A 23,986-nucleotide genomic window follows, 5' to 3' on the forward strand; every position below is an offset into this window, starting at 1 on the left:
AATTTTAAAATTTGAATAAATGCTGCAAACGTTTATTTATCTCGAGAGTTAACATTAAAATCAAGAATAAGTTTTATAAGCTATTAACTCATTGTTTCTTCATTATTAATTTTATTATCTGTTAGTCCAAAAAAATTTCGTTTTCATTTAGTGTCATGATAATATGTTATTATCATCACAGTAGATAAAAGCGCAAATTTTTATTATGATAGCAATACGTTTATACTTTAGAACCGAATTAATTATCGAATTTTAAAGTATTAGATTTTTATTGACTTCCACGAAGGCGAATAATAAAATTAGACCAACAAATGCTGAAATAAATAATGACGATATAGGTGGTAAAATTATTAATAAGGAAACGATTAAAGTATAACAAAATTATAAAATAATATTCATATTGACTAGAAAAAAATACTCAGAGTGTTGAATCGTGTACGTAGAATGACGAAATTTTAAATAGAACGAAGCGTGCAACGGATTTTTCAAGTCAGCTAACGTAAAAAAAAGTCGTTGCTTCTAGTCGGGATCCCAACGATATCTTCGATGGGTGTTGAACGATATTATCGTTGTTGTTCAAGACAACGAGAACAAATTTGAAATATAAGCAATTGTGACCATATGGGGAAAATAGTTATTCGTGTAATATGTATACCTATGACTTTATATTATAAGTAGATTTATAAGAAAATCGCCTCCTATGTCTTATTTGCATATTAATACTCAGTCGCAAATGCGACCATTCTAGTGACTTACCGATTATGGTTTTTACGTGACTATTATTATGTACAATGATTTTTTTTTTTTTATAATTAATTTTATTTTATTTGAATACTTAATATTTTTATTAATTGCGTATTATATTTTACACTACCATTTTGTAAATATTTGATACAAAATATATTTCAGTCGGTTTACTTTTTTATTTCTGAGCTATGAAAATTTCCAATTTTTATATTCTCATCAAAGAGAATATATATATAAATTATATCTTTATATTATTTTTATGATACATATGTGTGATCTTTAAATTAACTATTAAATGAAACCTTTTTAAATTTAAATATTAAATTAATAAGGATGTTATGTTTTTTAATTACATAACTACCATCAGTCACCCTAATATATGCATATTACCCAATGAATTAAGTATTTGTTTTTACAATTAATGATATGGCATTGTGCGTAGTGAAAGACAAGATTGTGTAAATGAATGTATAAACTAATGACGGATCTAGCAAAATGCATGTTATTTTATCCTATTATCACATGATCTCTTAATTATTTTTCCAAGACTGCGAATTAAACTGATATATGAAACAGATTTATGTCTACTTTAAAAAAATTTTTATATATAAATTTTAATTACAAAATGTTGCGAATACAATTTTTAGGAAGATATAGTTAATGCTGCGAATTATAAAAAGAACAAATTGTTAATCGAAAAAAATCAAGAAAATCTTCTCGTTGTTAATCGAGTCACTTGCATTCGATTTTTCAAACTAATTATACTTTACAGGTATTCGAGAGAAAAGAACATAATATTAATAATTCATGTATAGTAATGTACAGTCTTCCAAAGCATGAAGTTGTAAACAATACGATGAATTAAATAATAATGTTCATCAAGTAAGTTTATTAGCTTTGAAAATATTTTGGTACTAGATATTTATGCACTGAACCTTTTATTTGTAAAATTAACGAAAAAGAGATGATTAAACAAAAGTTAATTACATTAATTTTATAAGTAGCTATAAGTAATAGTCGCTTTGTATTATCTTTTCATTCGTCAATTTAATGTATTGTTTAATGTAGCACGTTAAAAGATAAATTGTTTTAAAAGTTTGTAAATAATAAATTAATAACATAATATGAAATAGCTGTAAAAATCATAACCAATTGAATGTTAAAAAACATAATCATCATTAATAAAATATCTGGTAACTTTTTTAAAATAAATACTGTTTATTAGTTTAATTTGTTTCTAAAAAGATTTTACAATAATTGTTAATTTGCAAAAAAATAATAATGAAAGTAGTGAAATTTTACTAAAATAAATCTTATGAGAAATATGTTGTTTTTCACTTATACATTTAATATTCTAAATGAAGTGTACTGAAGCACTTTAGCCAAGTTTCTACAGCTTTTAAAATACAATTAGCTTATAAGTGATAAAAATATTGTACAAATCTATGCCAAAACATAGATGTAAAAGCTTGATGATATTTTATAACTTGATTAAGAAGAAATAATTTTGATGAACTATCTTTGATGATGAAAATATTTGTAATAATAAAAGCAATGGAAGAGGGCGCAATCTTAAATTTAAACTGTTTGCAGCATTTTGTACATATAGTTGTGCTTTAAAAAAAAAGTTGAATTTTAAGCAAGTTTAATATTTACAATTAATTGTAATGCAAATTTTTCGCAACTTGAAATTAAAAAAATATGGGCTGTAGTAAAGGTAACTCTTTTTTTTAATAGGTCAATAAAGCATCTCTTTGTTTCTCCAACATATATGAAAAGAAAATTGCACTTTTTCTGGAAACATTTCTGAATCAATAACAAAAATATAAGCCTTAGCTATATAAAAAATTCTAAATAAAAAGTTACAATATATTTAAAAAATACATTTGTTCGTTCTGAATGGACAAAGTATTATAATAATTCAAATAATATTTCACTTAACTGTTTAAAATACAAAAAGAATAGTTATGATAAACTATAACATTTGTATGTATGCCTAAATAATTATGCGATGACTTACCAGATTTTTTTAAGAATTAGCTTAAACGGCAATAACAAAAATTATTCTATTATTATTGACTTACAATTATTAATCACGATTAATATTTCAAATTACTTAAAAATTATATGCGAATGATTTTATTTTCGCTTATTTGAATTACCTGTCATGTCATTATAGAGCGAAATAATGAGACCTAAAATATTAGTTTAGAAATTATAACTTTTATAAAATGAAAAAATTATTCTAATTATCTTTTATTTCAGAAAAATAAGTTAATTCTATTTCAATTTTTAAAGAAAATGATTACATATCTTTTAACTATAAAATTAATGTCTCAAATAAAATTATTGTGGTATAGTACTTCTAAAATTACACAAGACTGAGAATTTGGACAAGAATATTTAGTTCTTCTAACGGAAGGCTATTATTATTAATATTTGGAAAAAGTGTTAAGCCCGAATAATTAAACGTTTTCTATTTAATTAAAATACTAAAGGCAACAGTTACCAGTTTGTGTGGGGAAATTAATATCTTTTGACAAGTGCTAAAATGTTAAAAATTATAAAAGTATATTTACTTTAAAGATTTTAATATATAAATTTAACAAAAACAACAGGATAATTTACTGAACCCAAACTTATAAATTTAGCTATTGAAGTATTTTAGATTTGCAAACAAATGCTATAAAGAAATATGAAGGTCTTTTTTTAATACTTTGATATGTTTTCTAAGAAATTGCTGTAATATAATCTTGTTTAAGAAATTCTTTTCTAGTTTCATAAAAAAAGTTTTTCAGTTGGAATATTACAAATTATTTATAAGTAATTCATGTGAATTAAATGAAAAAAAAAAATGAAAATATAAAAGTGACCACTAAAATAGTATTAATTATAAATTTTTTCATTTATATTATTAAATACAGTAGAGTATTTGAAATAATCGTTATACAAATAAGGAAGATATTTTCTAATGTCAAATATTTTTGTAATTATAATAATTATACATAATTTTAGATTATTATATTTAATAATGATTTGACATGGTTTTTGCATTTATTTTAATGGATATATTTCTGTGTTTCAATCATTAATAATTTTACTATATAATAATAATTTTTGTATTTGAAAAATGTTATAAAATAGTATTTTTTTTACTTAGCATATGAATTAGTCAAGCCATTCTAAATTAATGGAATATATAAATTTTGCATAACGATTTGTTGAATCCTGTATACAATACAAAGTCTTTAATGACTTAATTCGATATAATTTATGTTATTGCATTGTTTTCTACAATGTTACAATTAATAAATTATTATAAAAGCAGCAAAAATGTGATAATTCTTATTGCTGTACATGTAGTCTGATTAATTCTTTAATTACTATGTTTAATACATTTAATACATTTTTCTAATATTTCAATAACGTATCATTGAATTATTTACAAAAATGAATCTTTTATTACATTTTAAATAATTTTAATAAGGTATACAATAAGAAATTTTAATATTGGCGTGAATAAATATTACATAAACTTTATACTATTTACAGACGTAAATGTAAAAGAAATATTCTTTTCAAGAGTTTTTATAGAAGTATTGAAAATTATTTTTTATTTTAACTTTTTTATTTTTTTAAAATAAAAATATTTGAATTATAATAAATGATAAAGCAAGAAGAGGTAAATTATACGAAGAAAGAATGCTTTCAAATTTTGTTAACTTATTAAATAACAGAAATTTCATGGATAAAAACTACGATATTTAATATTTATAACAATTAAATAAAATTAAATAAAACGTTATCCTTAATAATTTAAATTTAGAAAATTCTCACATTTCTTAATTATTTATCATAATTTATTTAAAGTTTACAATATATGTAACTGAAAAATACCTTTTTTAAATTTAAATAATGATATTCTCATATGACCTAAATTAATAAAAAATATTTGTTTTTCATTAAAGTAAAAAAATTTCATTGTAGACCAAGTTGTATGTATCCTTAATTATAGGTGTGCTTAAAAGTTAATACGTAAAAAACTATCGAATAATTTTAAAGTTGATTAAAAATTAATCATGTCCAATTCCAAGTCTTTATAAATAATTAAAGGGTTCTTTCATAGGAGTGTATTTGTTATGTAATATTAGAAAATCATACAGAGGCTTTTCTTTCTGTCATTCTTTATATTCTTTAAAGATCATGATTTCTAGAAACAATTTATACAATCATGATTTCTAGAAACAATTTGTACAATCATGATTTATAGAAGCAATTACTGGTGATATGATGTTATTAATTTAAAATTAATTTCATATAACTTTATTAGTTTTGAAAAAACATAATTTTTTATATTGAAGAACGTTTTATGTATTTGAATGGCAAGTGTTTCTTCGTTTTTTTTTGTTGTGACGAAACATCTATGAAATATATATGCAAATAATAAAATCGACGGATAAAATTTCGGTGTCAAATAAATACTTTGAATTTTTGCAAATACATGAAATATTAATTCAAACAAGAAGAGCAATAAACTGTTTTTTAAGTCAATTCTCTACAGTAGAGCTTTGTACGATTTGTGAGATATTTTAAAGATGTGTTAAATTATGGAATATGTAAATTATTGTAAAGATTACAAATGTTGATATCAATGTAATGTAGTATCAGGATATGAAGTAAACTATATTATTGAATTCGTCTTCTTTTAGTTGTAATATGAAGATATCAAAAGTTATTTCTGTCTAAATTATAATTTGTAATGATTATCACGTTCGGATCTGTAAAAATAAACATATTAAATATACCATACATACTCAGTTTTGTCAATTACGATTAAAATTATTTATTTACAAACCCATTAATGCATGTATTTTAAAAATATTTAAATTAAATTTGTATATTTTTGGTAAAGACTTAACATTATTACATTAGGAATGATAATGATACCAACAATAATAATTTTTTATCGATTTTAAACATTTCGATTATATTACTTATTAAAAATAAATAATATTGTTTTTATTATTGTTTTGTACTTAGAAAATTATAAAACCCAAATACTTCAATAAACTTTATTTTAAATTTGATAAAAAATATCTTATTTGCGGATGTCAAATATAGTGACGTGTGATACAATCTATATAATGATGTATTGATGCATGAAACAATATGTCTTTAGAAATTCTCATCGCAACTGCGAACTTTCGTCTCTATTAAGTTTTCAAATTTTTTCATCAATTCGTCAATTTCGATTTGTCCATGCACTTTGTTGTCTCTAGTCCTCACATTGACAGTACTACTACTCTTTTCCTTTTCACCGACAACTGCAATAAGATAAATAGAATATTACCATGTTAAATCATAAATCTATTTTTTCATTGCACTTAAATCTGCTTGAATAAGATTAGGAAAAATAATGTATAGGCAATTAAAGGGACTGACAACTTTTATAATTACAACTAATTTTCAATTGATTTCTAAAAGTTATTAATAAATACTATCTTGGCTATTATATATTTTGTTTTAAATAAAATAAAAGGGCGCTTCCCATTACCGAGGATATAGTTGAATTGATCCAATTGGGCATTGCGGATCTTCTTATTGAGTGTAACGCTGTGATCCACGTTGACCTCGGTCATAAAGCCACACTTGAATATCCGATCGCGCACTTCCAGGGCATAATCATCAACGGACGGACCTACGGGTATCACTATCGCCTGCCTCGGTGACAACCAAAACGGCCATTTTCCGGCATAAGATTCTAAAAGTATGGCGATCATACGCTCGACTGATCCAAGGATCGCCCGGTGGATTATCACTGGACGTGTTTTCTCACCTGCCTCACTATCAAAAATCAATAACATAAATTCATTGTTTTCCGCGTTAACCCTCAATTTTCATCCATTTATTTTACATGGAATAGACAACGTTTATTTGAGTGACCCATTTTTATCCTTGTGTTGTCGTATCAAACTACTTGAATAACATTTTCAACAACATTTTTCACTTCTTATTTTTGTAAAAGTAAATAAAGCGAATTCGAGCAAATAATGGATGGAAAATTTTACATGTAAAAGTGAAAAACGAAACTTGGATCGATGATGGTGAAAAATATAATACGTACTTGACGTAAGATAGATTGAATCTAATTGGCAGCTGAAAATCCAGCTGAATTGTGGCGCATTGGTGAGGCCTCTTGAGCGCATCCATAATGGTTATGTCGATTTTGGGACCGTAGAAGGCACCGTCACCAGGATTGAGGGTCCAAGGCTGGCCGAAAGTGTCAAGACTCTCGGAAAGGGCTTTCTCTGCGGCGTCCCAGCTGGTAGTCTCGCCCATAAACTTTTCTGGTCGCGTTGACAGGCAGAGATTAAAGGTGAAGCCGAATACCGAGTAGACGTGGTTAAGGAAATTCAGAGCACCCAGCATTTCATTCTTTATTTGCTCGGACGTGCAAAAAATATACGCGTGTGAGACCCGACAAAGCTCCCGACAGCTCGTTACGATGGAGGACCCCGAAATCAGCCATTCGTAGCGGAAGCTCACGCCACGACCTACGATCGATGTTAATAAGTACTTTTGGCATTTAAGATCAGTTAATTTATTTACTATTAGATCATATTTCTTAGAGTACTATAACTGACAGCTGCAACGGAAAGTTTTAAAAGGATTGAAAAAGCTTAAAATTCATTAATTCACCTTTGCGCTACTTATCTTTATATTATTATTATAGATACAATATTGTATGACAGATTAAATTTAAAGCAGTATTTAGAAAAACTGTTCATCATCTTTATTTTTTATATTTTCTAATACTGTAATAAATAACGGCATAAGTTTTGTGCATTCATGCACTGCGCTTGTATATCCATTTTTTATTAAAGATTTGTGACAATGAGTTAGTGTATGTTTATCCAACACAGTGCTTCTAAATACATATGGAACTAAAAATTCATGAATACTTATAATCCGATAGACAAATAAATTTCAATGAAGTGTATGTGTGGTAAATAATAGTAGAAAGACAGAAATAGTAAAATCATGAAAAAAGGTGTAACTTCAGTATTTGATCTAGAAGTTTGACAATAAAATTGAACTGAATATTGAATATAATATATTTTAAATACTGTTTAGTTTTTAAGATCTTACAAAAGGTTAGTATAAATTATTAAAGTTATTACCGTTTAAGTAATATTGTATGCCATATATTTGCATTTAATAATAGTGCAACATATGAAAGTAAAATTCTTGTAAAACTTTTAATCAAGTCTGATGTTATTAATCCATATTTATTTTGTATTTTGAATTTTGTAAATTGCCTCTCAATATATATTCAATATATTTCATTAATAAATGAATGCACTGAATTTAAATTACTATCAGCATGGCTAATTAAAATTCATATTAATAAAAACTTTAATGAGACATAAGAAATAAAATAATTATAGAACCCTGTACAGTTTAAATAATAATATTGATTCAGGTATCAAAAAATATTTCTAGCCTTGTATTAGCGTGGTATGTCTTATTAAAATGAAATACTTCAGTTTGCATTAGATTACAAGTATTCATAAATCTTTAATTGCATGTTTATAGAGAAACATTGCGTTGGATAAGCATCAAACCAATTTGTTGTCACACACCTTTGGTGAGAAATGTCAATACAGGGAGTAGTAACATTCAAACGTTATAAATTAAAATATTAAAATAAAAATAAATTTTGTTGTTGTGTGAATTAGATATTAACATTGAAAATTTTCAACATTCATTGTAACTTCAAAATAGGGGATTAAAAAATGTGTTTATCTTAATTAATAACTCACCTACTACGAGCACCAAAGATTAAGCAGTGCCCAGGACAATTCATTGGTTTTAATGCAAACTTTTCTTTTTCTACATCGAAAGAAAACATATTCTCTGCATAATGTTGCCAATGGCCTGATGTTTGCCATAATTGAACATTATAAACATTGGGGGTAACAACTTCCTATAAATCAAATTTTTTCAATATATCTATTCAGTATTTTGTCTAGTATTTTCTACAGTTATTATAAAACTTTCTACTTGTTACTCATGTAAGTTACATACATTACAATATAATAAACGTGCCTTGACAAACCTGAAATCCTCTTTTCCTGTATTCTTCACGAATAAACTTCACGAGTGTGTTGTAGATGTGGGTACCATGATATTGAAAAAAACACGAACCTGGCGACAGATCATGGAAGAAGAAAAGTTGTTGCTCACGTCCGAGCTTGCGATGGTCGCGTTTAGCTGCCTCCTCTTGGAAGCTCTCCCATTCTTTCAGCTGCTTTTGATCTGGGAAGCTCACCCCATAAACGCGCTGGAGTGTTTCTGCGTTTGCATTACCCTCCCAATATGCACACGAGCTCTTGGTGATCCTAGCAGCTTTAATGTTCCCTGTGTGGCGTACATGTGGACCTCGACACAGGTCGATAAGTGGGCCGCATCTAAAATGTTATGATAGATCGATCATTAATGTAAATTTTCATTAGAGTTAGTACACATGGTTGGAAAAGTAGTATAAAAATTTGGTATTTAAAATCACTGGTGTTTGATATTATGTGGATCAAAGAGCCAGTTACATCATTATTCCTGTTAATTTTATTATAAGTAGAATAATTTGATGCAATAATAAAACAAAATATAAATAAATCGTTGTACTATTATAAAGATTTTTAATTTCTGTTAATATTTGTATATATAGTTTTGAATTCATTTAATAAACTGCAATAGTTTAAAGTGAAAATATGTGTATTTATATACCTGTACACAGTAGTAGTTGGAGTTTGAATTTTCTTATTTAAAATTCTAACTTTGAACTCGTTATATTTGAACATCTCTAATAGATCCTCTTTTTTCATTTCAAGCCTCTCAAAGTTCTGCTTTTCTTTCACAATATTTTTAAATAGACCCTCCAAGTATGGAAAGTCCTCGTTTGAAATTCCCTTATCTCCCAAAAACATGTCATAATAAAATCCATTTTCTATAGGTGGCCCATAACAAAGACAACCTCCATAAATTCTTTCCATAGCTTCACCAAGAATATGAGCACTGGAGTGCCAAAAAACAGCCTGTGCATCTGGATTATCAAATTTTAATAACTGAAGTTTACAATCTGTTTCTAATGGCCTATCCAGATCCCATAGTTCATTATTTACTTTTGCAATAACTGTGTTGTCAGCCAATCCTTGGCTAATACCTCTGGCTATTTCATACGGTGTAGTACGCCAAGACTGAGCTGACACAGTTTTTCCATCTGGTAACGTTACTGTTATCTCATTTGATGGTTTTACTAATAAATTTGCATCATATTCGGCTTTTAGTTTATCAAACAGTAATATTCTATCCTGTGTAAATTTTTATAGCAATATTATATTTATGTTTGATTATTATTAATATCAATAAAGCTAATATAATTTTCTTATACTTGAATATATGATGGCCATGGATTCAGTTCTTTAACAGCAAATCTTTCTGGTTGAGCAACTTTTTCTTTCATTTTTACCTAAAATTACATATATTTACTTAAGATTTTATAAATAATTCTAGTCATATTAAAAAGATCTATTTTTTATGATAATTTTATGGCAATGTTATGTTTCATTATCAATGTTATTTTTATTTAGATTAAATTCTTAAATTACAGTTATCTTGGTTAAGTGGATCCAACATAATCAATTTTTTTTTTCAATTTATTTGAACAATTTCAGTTTTACTACAGCCATATGTAACTTTAATACTTATCAAATAATTAACAATATTGGATAGTCATTATTATAGGCAATAAAGCAAATAATTATTGGAAATTAAATATCTATGTCAAATGACTTTTAATATATCCTTAACCAGTGTATTTCAAGTAACATGAATTAAGGGGAAATGTTGGTTTTTCTCTCGGAAAAAAGAAATGGATAGCAATTTCAACACGAAAAAATCGAATAAGCTTATGTATTCATCTACGCGATTCGTTGTAATATAAGCTTAATCCCTCATCTCCCCCGCCTGTCGCCACGATACCATTACATCGTAATAAGATTCAAAGCAAAACTGCACGTGCTACAAAAATACTGCGAAAAGATACGTAGAAAATTTTTGTAACTCATGGATAGTCTCGCGCCGGTTGCAATGAATGGTCGAGGTTATGCATATCACTCATAAACCCACACGTATTTACGCAATTTAAAAAGGTTAGACGGATTTTATGCTCCTCTCATTAATGTTCGTAGACCAACCAGTGCGCGCAGTGATTTCCACCGGGTTCCAAGCTTAGTCGCGAGCTTAATATAATGCCGACAGACCATACTAGTCAGCATCATTTCGCATTTTCTCTCCCCTTGCTTTCGCAGTGTCGCGTTTTACTAACTCTATTGGACTTGCGTCCTTAAACTTTTCGTTTTTTATCGTGCCTTTTCTTTCTTCAACGTCAAATCCTGTAAATCTCCGACCACGCCGTCACTCATTGTTACTCTACCAGATGCGCAATCGAAGTCTGACACTATTCTCACCTCAACGTCTGTGTACTATTGACTAATAACGGCGCTGTTTGTCAGATCAAAGCAGCATTCGAGCCGTCGCCTGTCGAATGCACGATTCTGCGCATTAATGGCATGATCGAATAATTTGAAGTAACGGGCCTCATTGGCAATCATAGATCTATGCCGTAACGCACTAGTTGAATTTTTATCTTGGTTATTAGGATATTGATGTATCTTTTCCACTTAATTCACCAACGCATTTATATAAAGAATAGTAAATTTGAGATGTTTATAATGGCTCTCTGGTTTTTCTACAATGAGTAATATTGATGATGGTCGGTATTTTCGGGTCATGGGGCCATGGGTTTGATTTCTCATAAAATCCTCTTTATTGTTAATAAGAAAGAGATTGTTAGCATTTTTTTTTTATAATGTTTTTGTAAGAGTATTAACGTTTTTTGTCATACATAAATGAATGTGTTTTCAACTTAATTTTGATGATATACATTATCATATTGAAATTAATGGTCGGAAGTCCGGAGAATAACTGAGTAACCCGAGCCGGTACTTCCGCATTCGTAAGAATTGTTTGGATGCATTAAATAGCCGTTCGGAATGTAAAATAATTTTAAAGAAAAATTGAATCGAAACTGTTTTCCTGATTGACATCACCTTCTATTACTTATAAAGAGCAAATTGACAAACTATTCTCTCTAATTCAAAACATATGTAACTACAAAATATAAAAATGTATCGACGATTATTTGGTTTTACTGTTTTACTGGTTTTACTTTCAATACCTAGAACCTATGCATATATAAATTTTTTAATTTTTCAACGAAAAATGAGATGAAAACGCTTTTTTGTTTAATACTAAGAAACTCTCGCGCACTTAAAAAAAACAGTAAGACTTAGTTTGGATTTTTTTTATAATAACTCAGCTACCAAATACTCTTTACAAAAAAAAAGAAAAAGAATAAAAGAGTATTCAGCTCTCGTTTATCCTGCGTTGGTTATTTTGTTAGTCTGAGCATTATAACTTTGCTAATAAAGTATATCATCGTGACACTTGTAATGGACAAACAAAACTACGGTATTTTTTAAATTATACAAATTGTAATTACAAGAAAAACCTTGAGCTAAAAAATTTCAATTCCGACACTATATGTACGAATCATTTTATGCAGCTATTAATAGACCGACCGTGCAATTAAGCAATTGAATTGACAATTAAACACTGTATAAAAGAACTTTAAAATAATTTCCAGAATTTTATTTTATGTAGATATCCAGAATGTAATTTATGTGCAAGCATACATTTTAATAATGGGATTACGACTGATCCTGATCGTCGTACATAATTTGTATTAAATCCTCTTTAGGTTAAGCCTACATTACAATGTTCTTGTTTTATAACACTCGCTCTTCAGCTTCAAGATGGCCGATTGATGGACTATTTGGAGAATCTATTATGCGCTGTTCTTCCAAAGACGGGACAAACTCAATAACCGTTGAGATGCCAAGCAGCCATAAAACTCTGTGCGCACGCTCACAATAAGTAGTTGTGAACGAGGCCTTGAGTGCATTTCTTGCCGCGACTCACACTTTAAGTTTCAGTATATCAAAGTAGATTATTAGTTATAGTTTGCAACAATGTTGATGTGACCGCGCAAGGAAGAAAACCGGGAAGCCGATTTTCTCTTGAATTTAACATTCAATGGCTACCGCAGGTATTTTTTTATCGATTTCGTACTGTAGATTTTGCGTTTTCGTCGTTTGGACGTCGACAGCTAAAAAAACCGCGGAACACGATTTAGCCGCGCAAGAAAGATAAGAAGCATCGATCGTCTGCTAATATTTGTTGGCTTTTCATATTCCGTTTACTTTTTTCAAACATGTATGGCCTTCCAGTTTTTTATGTTTTTTTTTCATTTTCACTCGTTATGAGCACCAAAGCACGGCACCCGATCTATTTTTATTTTTAAAACTGTCTTCGCGGTATTTTAGGTTATGATTTAGAGCTCTCATTGTCGTTATTTCATAAATGTTCGTTGAAGGTCAAATTTAAAATACTCGCATACGGAGACTCGGATACAAAATTTCCAATATATTCTTTGATTATCTATTCGTACTTTGTATACGTAATATTATAGCTGCATTAAATAATAGGGTATATATTTTTCAGTCAATTTTGTCACGAACTGTCTGTTTAATATCAATAAAAGAAACTTTATCATGTTCCTTTAAATAAGAGGATTAAAGTAATGTAAATAACAAATTTTGTGTTAATCTAATTAGTTAATAATATTATCATGATTTTTTATTTAAATAATTATGAAAATACTATTCATAAATAAAAAATATGATAGTTGGAAATGGCTTACAATTAATAAATTATATAAAAATGGTTAATTTCTTTATTACGAAATTCTAGAAATTTCAACGTAGTTTACCATATTTTCAGAATCATGTAGATAAAATAGGTTTACAATATGTAAATTAGATAAATAATATATAGGGTAGAGTAGATAGCACAGTTTTTAATATTTTCAGAATTAATTTATATATAAATTAATTATTAATATAAATATTAATAAAAATTAATATACATATATATACGCGCGCGCGCGCGCGTGTGTAAATGTGTAGAATAGATTTGAAGTTCATTTATAAAATAAATGTTTATTTACGCAGGGTATTAAAAATCGTTATTGGTAAGATAAACAGAAGATACTTTCAATCGTTATATACTATGAGTATTAGAAAATCTTACGTCATGTTAGCAGATGCTCGTACGATCATGTTATATCTATATAAAAATAAATTACAAAAACAAACTTTAACATAACACAGATGATATAATTTTACTATTTTAATTTTATGAGTATTTTAATATTAAATGAATAATTTGTAGTAATTTATGAATGCAATATCAATTTCAATAAGATTTAATGGCTTAATTATGAAAACGAAGGAATAAATGATGTTTTTCTTGTACATTAATGTTAATTAACAAGTAAAACATTTTAAAAACAACTAAATGATTTGACAGTGGGCATAATTTTCACTTTTCCAACTAAATTCATATTTCAATCGTTAAATAATAAACAATAGCTAATTTATAAAATATTTCATGATTGCTACAAAAGATGTTATAGTTCAGTAATGTGACAATCCTTGAAAAGCTTAATAATATTATTTTACGCAGGTCCAGTTTAGTTGTGGCTTTCCTCGTATAGGAAGTTCAGTAATTTCAGTCGTTTTAAAGCTATCGAACTGAAAACAAGTGCGTAATCAGAGAGACTGTGCGAAAAGATTCTGTCTTTTTGCGTTTTTCCAGCTAACGATGCAAAATAAACACTTAGCCTGGAATATAATATTATATATCTTATAATTATCTTATAAATACACATTTTGTGTAGTTTATCAAATAAATTGGCGTTCACTTGTATTGAAAATAGCAATGTACTTATGATTTAACATTTTCTTTTATATGTTAGTAACATAAGTACATTAATATAAATAAACATGTTTGTTAAATTACCAATGAAAAAAATATATAAAATATTAAAATGCATTAAATTTATTTAATGTCACAAATTTGATGATTTGGTGAGTTAATGAAATCTATCTTTTCTTTATTCTAATGTGTATTCTTTAATTTACAATATATTTTTAAATAATGAAAGATTGTTTCAACAATTTTTATACAATTATACGAAATTCATTTTTCAATCTTATCATTTGCGAAAATATTAGCAAATTTTTTACCATGAATGACGATCATGCGGTTTATTTGTAGAAGTATTTATTTATAAAAGTATATTTAAAAGAAATTCATCATTTTATTTTATATATACATATAATTTTTGTGCTTAAAATAAAATTATAAAACTTTAAATATTTTATAATTTAAATAGTTTTTTAAATAATTAAATGTGTTATAAAATTCATGATACTTCAATAATAATTATTTACATTATTATTCAGTTTAAAGGAAATTGTTAAAATAGTATATACGTAAAGTTGTTAAAGGAAACTTATATTTTTTGACTGATTGCGTAAGTTTTTTTTTAAAAAAAATCTAATTTTAGTTTAACTGATTAAATATTATAAAATTATTAATGAATTGTATTATTATCGAGTGTAATTAGGTTGATTAGGCATTAATAATCTACATAAAGAGAAAATACGGAGTAATAAATACAATATTTATCGATTGAGGCAACAATTCTTTGATTTAATATTCTTATTTGAAATATAATTTAGATGATATTAGACACAAAATAAAGCACATTGATAATTTTTCATTACATTTTTTGTATGTATTAAATCATATGTTGTTTTATTATCAATTTATAATTATTTTGATGAGACTTCAAATATATATCCAAATCATAAAATTACATTATGTAATTTAAAGGTTTATCTCTTGATTATCATGTTTAAGTGCAAAGAAATTTCGCTTCCATTGAATAAACTATAAATAAATCATGCACTAATTATTGTAATAACAGAAGTTAAGAATTTGTTTGAAATTTTGTGGTATGATACAGTCATTTTTAGTACAGAAAAATAATTTAGATTAAATAAAAAAATTGTATGAAACCGAAATTACTTATTTTTATATATATAATACTTTTATTCGGTTAGTTAAGAGTATTTACGTATGGCAATATTAAAAATTTTTTACTTAAACTTGAATACGCAATACTAAGTAGAGTTAATCAAAAAATTTTTATTAAATCATAATTAGATTAATTCTCATTGAAATTTGTAGTCAATTTTATTTATAAAATGTACAAATTCAACTCAAATATATGGAAAATATATTTTTGAAAAAACTTTTTATCATATTTAGTGATAACTTTCAATTTTAGTATAAATTTTGATTTTAATAAGATATTCATTTTAAGTTTTATTCACTTTTTATAAAAAATGAACAAAATATTTCATAATCAAATTATAAAATCTGAAAGTTTTCGAAATTTTATGAAGTTTTCATAAAAATTCGTTTATACGTTGATTTTAAATGAAAATAATTACGAATTAGAATTTAGAATGATGGATGCATAATTTAGCAAATATTCGTTTTACAATTCCATGTTTATTATACTTTCAAAATTATTAAAATAAATTGTTATTTTAATTTTGAATTTTGTAGGAACATATAATAAATGTATAGATAAGTAATTATAAAGTTGTTTTATATATTTATATTTACTAATTTTTTATATATAATTTTTTATACATAATATTATAATATATATATATATATATATATACAAATATAACATTTACCAATATGAATAAAAAAAAAATTTAATGCAAAATTTTATTTTCTAATTAATATTAACTTAAAAATATAGATAGTATATAATCATGTTGTAGTCTTTTTTTTTAAACATTCTCGAATCACTAATAAAAACAAAAATAATGTATTTTAATAAACTTTATTATTAAAAAAAAAAATGAATCTTGTGACTAAATTCGGACCATATAAACCATTCAGATTTTTTGATTTTAGGTATTTTAATTACAAAGTTCGTAGTATAAATGATTTGATTTCTATTTAATTGATATATACCAATCGTACTTTATTTTTCAGTTTCACAGTAAACTCATATTAATTTATATTTTTCTTTAATTATCGGATAATGTGATTTATTTATCTTAACATTAATATCAATCGATGTTTCAAGTTAACTAATATTAACTAATTGATGTTGTAAAAAGCATATATATTGATAAATATTTTTACATTTTATTGAAGATAATTAAAGAAACATTATTAATTAAAATATATTTTGCATATATGCAATAAATTGACTTATAAATTTAACCTTAAAATGTATTTAATATTATTTTAATATTTCTTGATTATTAAACAAATAGGTATTTTTTTTATTTAAATAAATTCTGTCAATTTATATTGTTTATTATTTTATTATATTTTTATTTAAGTTTATTCAGAAAATGTTCGTAAAATGCGGATAAAAAATATTCAGAATGCAATTTAAATTATTTTTATAATAATATAAAAATATACAAATGTTTTTATGTACTTAATATTAATACGTTAAAATAATTATTATTATATCAAATAATCAAACTGTTTTCTTTTTTTGTTATAGAATAATGCAGATTCGTTAATGGCATTATTTGGTTTTATTTGAAAATATTGTGAGTCAATTATATTGAAAATATCATTTTCTAAGAATATAAGCACAATGGCTCTATGTAAACGATTAAATGGTAAGTAATTAAAATACATTGTAAATTGAAACTTTTTTAAAATGAAAATAATATTTTCTCCGATCATCTTGTCAATCATTATTCAAATGCTCGAATTTAATTTTGAATGAATTATTAATTCTATTCACGATTTTTGTGCTGATTAACTATCGCTTCTGATTCGTTTGTAGCTGCTATTTATGTTATAAATAAATAATATAAATAATATAGATAAATAATGTAGATTTTTAGAAATGCATATTATAATTCTTTAATGAATTTATTGTACATTAAATACAAAAATATTCAATGTTAATCATTATCTTTCTCTCAATGTACTTCGTTTACATATTTACATTTAATACAGAATTATTTGTATTTATGACAGACCTCTTTATGATACGATGTACCATAATAGTTCCTGCAAGTTTTTTAGGCAATATGAGCACAAAATCTGATTATATTGTTATTTTTTCATAAAATCACATAACAAGATAAATTTTTTATTAGATTTAACGTTCATTTATAATTTTAATACTTCTGGTATGTAAAAATTTAATAATTATGATCGGAAAAGAAGACCGTAAACTGGTGGGACGAAAGCTCTTGAATAATTATATATATATTAATTTTTTAAATAATTTTTGTTTTATATTTTTTGGATTTTACAATATTTATTAAGCTTATTTTTCAAAGCAGTAAATTTTAAATACTTTTAAAGGCTATTGCGTAATTATGATAATATATTAAATTATTCAATGTCAAAAAAGTTTATAATCAATTCAGATCAGAATTCAAATATTTATTCTTCTAATATTGAAAATTCTACTGTTTAAAGTTTTTAATCTTTACATGCGTACTTATAGTACATCGAGTTTAATTATTCTTCATTAATATTGACACCATACTTAGTAAAACCTCATATATTAATTAAAATACTCTGAAAAAGAATGGGCAGTCTTTATAAACAAAATTTAAGTAGATTTTATTTGAACTGAGCTTTTAATTAATTATACTTTATAATAAATAGTAAATTTGATTTAACAATTAGATTGAATTTTTTAAATAAATTTAACATTGTTTGATCTACTCAAATATTAACTTTTTTTTTAATAATCAACAAACAACCAATAAAAGGTAATTGAAAATTAAAAATATTACAAAACCAAAATATATTTATATTGCTATAACTTTCAGCAAGATATTGTTGTGAGATCGTTATTAGAGTTATTTAGATAAAAGAAAATCAATATGGCAATGAAATAAGTTTTAAAAAATAGTAAAGAGCAAAATTTACGAAGCAAAATATGAAGAACTTTTAATAAAAAAGGAGCAAATCTGTTTTAGTTATAAATATTAATTATACTAATACTATCGTTTAACAAAAATTTTGGTACATAGTATGTATATTAAGATGACGTTAAATTCGTATCCTCTTCTTTGTATATTTTTAATGTTATTTGAAAGTTATTTTGAAAGAAGCTTAAAATTATGAGTGTCGAGTTTCTTTACAATGTTTTAGTTTTTGTCAATTCGATCACTTAACATAACTAAAATAAAACTGGTAGTTTGTGTATTTATTCATTTTTTCTATTATCTACTTTATAACAATTCTTTTTATTTAATGATTATGTAGAATATTAATTTATTCTATGTAATTAAAGTTGTCAATTATATTTGTGTATAAACGAAATATTATGTGGTAATATTAAATGTTCTCACGCAATTATTTAATAGAAATTTTATTGTAGCTAAATATTAAAAATTAATTTTATTAAAATTACATTTACTATACAATAAATTTACTATTTTTTATAATATGAAATAATTTTTTTTATTTCGTATGTTTTACTATCTGTATTTAAATTCATTGATAACGTTCTTTTTGAATGCCACAAAGTTATTTTCGAATTTTTACTAAAATAAAAAGTTCATATTAAAATTTAAGACTTATAAATTTTTTAAAAAGTATTAATTTATTTTATAAAAATATTTTACATTTATAAATAAAGAGAAATGAGTAAATAAAAGTCAAATTATGATCACTAAGCAGATGGTTTTTTTTATATTACTATTCGCTAAATAATGTAGTATTATTAGTTTATAAAGCTGTTATTAATATGAATGTTATATCGTTGATTTGATGATTAGCGTTAGTTTTTAATATTTTATAGAAAATTCGATTTCAAGTTCTTATCACTTTAAGAATTATTACTATTCACAAATTAATCATAATTAACAAATATTATTGGAGATTTATCAGTTAATGTAAATATAATTACGGGGCGTGAAAATGTATACGTAAAATTTGTGCGTATGTATGTATACATACGATTAATGTAATATATATTCATTTTAAATAACTAAGCAGAAAATGTATAAGATTATTTTTTTTATACAATGCTCGTGGCTTATATAGTCTACAAAGTGAATATTAGTTGGCAGCGCTTCAAGAACCATGAATAATATATTTAAATATATTTTGTAACTTATTTACTGTTAATAATTTGCAAAATATGAATGATGTTGATTTTTAAAATTTATTCGAAATTAATAATTCTATTAATATATGAAAGGTTAATTTCTCATTATCAGTAGTTGCTCATGATCCATTGTAAAATAAATAAATTATTGATCTAAGCTATTATCTAAGCATTAAGGGACAGACATGAATTTTATTTATTTTTGTTTATTGTGTTATATTAAAGTTGGATTATAAGTACTTTTCTGAATTTGGGTGAATAAGAAACGTTCTGTATTTTATTTTAGTATATTTTGTTTTCAACAATAATTAAATTCAGATAAAAACCATATCTTTTAAATATTACTTCAAATATTTGTAATACTTTGTTACATGCTTTATAGCGTTGTTTGTATTTATAAATATAAAAAATATGTAAAAAAAAATATAATATAATTTTTTTTAATTATTTATTTATATTGGCACAGCGAAGTCAAAATCTATTAAAAAATATAATTAAAATTATTAATTATTTGTGATGAATAATATACGACTGTAATGAATAATATAATGAAAAAATTCGACAATACGTTATTTTAATATAATTCAAAAGTATCAGTATTTTTTAATTGAATACAGTATTGTAATTTAAATATTACTTATAAACATATATACGGATTGCACAAATTTTTTTTTCGTTAATTTTTAATTATTTTCATCAGCCATCATCAAATATCTATGGATTGTAATTAAGGTAATTATGATGAAAATATAATCACATGTAATCAATACATTTATTTTATATGTTTATGAATTTGCGAATTTATACATTTGCGAGAACCTTGAATTTCTAGCTGCTGTATTCAAATTCAAATGGCATACTTTATTTGCATATTTATCTTGTTAAGAAATCCAAATTAAAGAAAAATAAATAATTAAAAAATCACATTATTTCAAGAGGAAATAGCAAGAGGTTATACGATTCTTCTCTTTTATCGAGGCTTTGATTTAAGATCACCTTATTTAAGGATTTACGTCCGTTATTGGCTTAAACCTGATTTTTTCATTCTGTTATTATATAATTTATTTTCAACAGCAATATAAATGATTCTGAATAAAAAAAGTTTACGTAGCTGTCGCTAAAATGCTATAATTACTAAATTACTATTCATAAAATTGTATTAATCGTTATTGGTGCATCAAATGAAAGTTCTTATTAAAAGTGTATAAGTGGATTGTCTATAAGAATAATATTAAAAGGATTTAGAAAAAAAATCCCACAAATATTATCTTTATCAATGTTTTTAATGTGCGCAGCTGAATTTTTTTGTGCACTTTTAATTTTATGTTTAGGTGAAGCATTACTATATACGTTCGTTTAGTTTATTTTAATGTATTAATAGAAATATCCTAGCAATCCTTATATACATTGATATTTTGGTAACATTAAATTTTAGTTTTTAGAAAATTCTGTATATTAAAAATATATATGGAAATAAATATTTCATTACATTTTATCTTTTTCTGTAAAAAATTAAGTAAACACTTCTTCATTAAATCCTTTATTATTCTCATTATTAGATTTGGATTTTACAGTAAATCATAGGAAATTTCTGCAATCATATTAGATAACCTTGTAGCAATGCAGCCTATGTGTCTATGATTATAAATTATTTTCATCGCTATCAAAATATAGATGCATTTGATTTATAATATTGCTAGATAATATTTATTGTGTCATTATTAAATATAATCATTTTAATTCAAACTGTCTTAATTGTCAGTATTATATTATATTAGTGTCAATCATTGTTATATTATGTATTTTATAAGCACTAAATAATTTTTAAATTTAAGAAACAAATATTTTACAATGGATAAAATATAAATATAATTGATAATATCGTAAGAAATTTATTGAAATTCATAATAGGAATCATAATAACGTTTATTTCGGAATTCATTTAATTAAATAAAAATATATATATAGTTTGTGTACGAATTAAAAGAGTGAAAGTCAAAACTTTTAGTGACAATATTTTAATAATAGCTTATTCCGAAAATAAATTATCCATGCAACACATATATACAATGAATTTTATTTAATATAAAATAAATGTAGTTTTATAATTAAGATTTTTACTACTAATAAATCATTTGAAATTTATTTCTATTCATTTAAAAATATTTAATTATGAAGGAATCTGGGAAGTTGTACTAGTCAAAGTGTTTAGAATTAAAAAATATGAGTGATGTAGAGTTAATAAATATTATAAGGTCGTTGATGTTTGTCGTTTAATGATCGTTAATTTTAAGTTTAAAATACATTCTGCTCTATTAATTATTATCTCTTAATTTAAAATAATGACTACATAATATTTAAAATAACTACTATTTTTTGTATGCATATAACATTTATATACAAATAGAAAAAAAATTATATTTTAGGGAATCGTTAGATATTCTTGGGTATTCCAATTTAATTTTCAATCCAAGTAAACAACATTGGAATATATCTTACATAAAAATATTTAACTATTTTGTTCAGTGGTCTATAAATTAAACAATGTAAAGTATTTAACTTTTTTTTCAAATCAATTGATTTATAAAATTATTTTAAACGGTGTGCGAGAGACAGATGATAATGTTATTTTTGAGTTAAATGTTTTTCTTTTAATTTGAATAACATTTTACTTAAATATACAATGAAAAACAACGCCGATTTACACTTGCTCGCCAAATAATTATTTAGTTTTTATATTCGATCACTCCATAAATAATCAGTATTAAAATATTTGTTTTATATAAAAATTGTGTATGATATGTAAGTATGAAATTGTCTTTTGTACATATTCCAATATTTTATCGAACCATGATTTTCAGTAAATAAAAGACTTTGTTCACAGCGCACATACCACGTCGAGCGATCCTAGGCTCCCTCATGTTCTTTGCATGCTTGTTTTCGTACGTAATTCGTACGAATCTTTCGATTATCATCGTGGCAATGGTGAAGGCCACGGGTAAGAAGGGCAGTCGCGGTCCCGTGTGTCTCCAGGGCTCCAACTCCAGCATCGACAGCGGTAACATTGGACCGCCTGTATTACGAGACGTAATTATCACGAATATTGGGGCTTGTGAAAAGCTGCGAATTGCTAAGTGCACAGGTAAACGGGTGTGACGCGATCTGTACAATGATTGTTACGACGCTGGTAGTCGTGATGTTTGTTATGGTACAGACGCGTAGTACATGGCCGTATTGTGCATTTGTTTTATAAAGAAGATTCATAGACGCTCGGGGCATGTCGATTTAAACGATCATTATTAGAGTTAGAAGCTAATGGCTTGTAAATTAAGATTATATAAATTTAGTTATTCATTCTTTTTATGTGGAACTTTAGATTTATTATTATGCTTTGATAATTTTCTTAAATACTATGAATTAATTATAAATTAATTGTCTAATACATAATTAGTTGTCTAATATAGTTGACTAAACTCATGGTTCTTTGTACGATTTTTATTATTGTTAATATAACAGAGAACCAACTCAAATATATGAAATAAGCATTATTAGTTGCATTTCTTTTCATAAAAGAACTCTTAATTATTTTTATTACTTAGATGCGAAACATATAAAATGATGAGAAACTTATTTTAATGAATTGAGCAGTATTAGGGTTATATAATTGATGAAAACATCAGATTACAGACTCTTTACTGTAATATTGAGTTAAGATATCTTTAGATAAACGGTAGAAAACTTACGAAATTATTTTAAGAAATTAAAGTACAAAATTAAAAAGTATAATATCATAGGAGAGAAAATTTAGTTTCTTCTTAAATTCTTAAATTTTCGAAATTTATAAAAGGACTAAAAAACGGTCCGGGTTATAAAAAATATAATACGTTTAAGGAAAGCGAATATGAAATTTTAGTCGACCTAAATTATTTCATTTAATGCACAGTATGGTGAGCGTTTCGAATGGAATCAGCATGTTCAAGGTCAGATTTTGGCATCATATTTCTACGGGACATTGCCCTCAAG

At 25.1% G+C, this 23,986-nt stretch overlaps 2 protein-coding genes across 2 annotated transcripts in view; one reads left to right on the forward strand and one right to left on the reverse strand.

Moving 5' to 3' along the window:
- Nucleotides 1–5,805: 5,805 nt before the first annotated feature.
- ThrRS (threonine--tRNA ligase) lies at nucleotides 5,806–11,316 on the reverse strand. Its single transcript, XM_011500715.1, is given in 9 exon segments — nucleotides 5,806–6,071; nucleotides 6,302–6,591; nucleotides 6,872–7,210; nucleotides 7,212–7,301; nucleotides 8,571–8,734; nucleotides 8,867–9,218; nucleotides 9,535–10,118; nucleotides 10,199–10,276; nucleotides 11,178–11,316. Coding segments are annotated over 9 exon segments (2,100 nt in total). The 5' UTR covers nucleotides 11,232–11,316; the 3' UTR covers nucleotides 5,806–5,922.
- Nucleotides 11,317–22,852: 11,536 nt separating this feature from the next.
- The window catches only part of LOC105363123 (putative inorganic phosphate cotransporter), a 6,544-nt gene continuing 5,410 nt past the window's right edge, over nucleotides 22,853–23,986 (forward strand). Inside the window, exons 1-2 of the mRNA XM_011500728.1 lie at nucleotides 22,853–23,050; nucleotides 23,907–23,983. Of these exons, the coding sequence (XP_011499030.1) occupies nucleotides 22,883–23,050; nucleotides 23,907–23,983 (245 nt within the window). The 5' untranslated portion in view covers nucleotides 22,853–22,882. The remainder of the gene's footprint in view (nucleotides 23,051–23,906; nucleotides 23,984–23,986) is intronic.

The sequence above is a fragment of the Ceratosolen solmsi genome, unplaced genomic scaffold, assembly GCF_000503995.2.
Source record: "Ceratosolen solmsi marchali unplaced genomic scaffold, CerSol_1.0 scaffold10, whole genome shotgun sequence".
In the NCBI taxonomy this organism is placed as follows: Eukaryota; Metazoa; Arthropoda; class Insecta; order Hymenoptera; family Agaonidae; genus Ceratosolen; species Ceratosolen solmsi.